Here is a 1,010-nt window from a genome sequence, read left to right on the forward strand (position 1 = left end):
TGATCAAGTCACTGATAAAATCCCGGCGTTCTCTCTGAGACGGGACAAGTTTGAATTTCCGCGTAACATTCGTCTCGCTGATCCGCGATTCCACATATCCTCGGAAGTTGACATCTTGATAGGCGCGGAAATGTTTTGGGAATTAACGTGCGTTGGTCAAATTCAGTCGTCGGACAAGCATCCAACGCTGCAGAAAACTCAACTGGGCTGGATTTTAGCCGGTCGTTTAGGCAATACCGCCACCTCTCCCGCAAAGATTCATTCATTTCACGCGTCAATAGCCAATTCGGAATTGCATGAGCAAGTTAGTCGCGCCTGGGAAATGGACGACATAGCCGTGCCATCAAATAATTACACGATCGAAGAAAGCGCCTGTGAGCGTCATTTCTTAGACAATGTGTCGCAAGACATCGAGGGTAGGTTCATGGTTAAGCTTCCGGTCAGGGAGCGGGTGCTAAGCAATCTCGGCGATTCGCGCGAGATAGCCTTCAAACGATTAAGGGGTATCGAGAGACGTTTCAAGCGCGAACCCACGCTCAAGGGTCATTATGCAGCGTTTCTCGAGGAGTACCTTTCGCTGGGGCACATGCGGCGGTTAGAGCCGCCCATAACTGACGAACCGATATCCTACTACCTCCCGCACCATTGTGTATTCAAAACGGTTGGACAATCCTCGAAAATCCGAATAGTATTTGACGCCTCTTGCCGTAGCAGCTCCGGCGTGTCTCTAAATGATGCGTTACTCGTGGGCCCGGTCGTTCAACAGGATTTGATCTCAATATTGATGCGCTTCCGTTTTTTCATTTACGTTATCACCGCCGATATCGTGAAAATGTATCGGCAAATTTCAGTCCATGCATCTCAAACGTGCTTGCAGAGGATACTTTGGCGCGAGGATCCTTCTGCCAGTGTCGATACTTACGAGCTTACCACCGTCACTTACGGCACAGCTTCTGCTTCGTTTCTGGCCACCATGTGCCTAAAGTATTTAGCTGAACGGCATTCTGCTC

At 49.5% G+C, this 1,010-nt stretch overlaps 1 protein-coding gene across 1 annotated transcript; it reads left to right on the forward strand.

Moving 5' to 3' along the window:
* Positions 1 to 130: 130 nt before the first annotated feature.
* On the forward strand, positions 131 to 984 carry LOC108772639 (uncharacterized; the record flags this gene model as incomplete). Its single annotated transcript, XM_018538245.1, has 1 exon — positions 131 to 984. A coding segment is annotated over exon 1 (854 nt), but the record flags the coding sequence as incomplete, so codon positions are not given.
* Between the last annotated feature and the right edge of the window lie 26 nt (positions 985 to 1,010).

Source organism: Cyphomyrmex costatus, unplaced genomic scaffold, assembly GCF_001594065.2.
Source record: "Cyphomyrmex costatus isolate MS0001 unplaced genomic scaffold, Ccosl1.0 C2265925, whole genome shotgun sequence".
Classification (NCBI taxonomy): domain Eukaryota; kingdom Metazoa; phylum Arthropoda; class Insecta; order Hymenoptera; family Formicidae; genus Cyphomyrmex; species Cyphomyrmex costatus.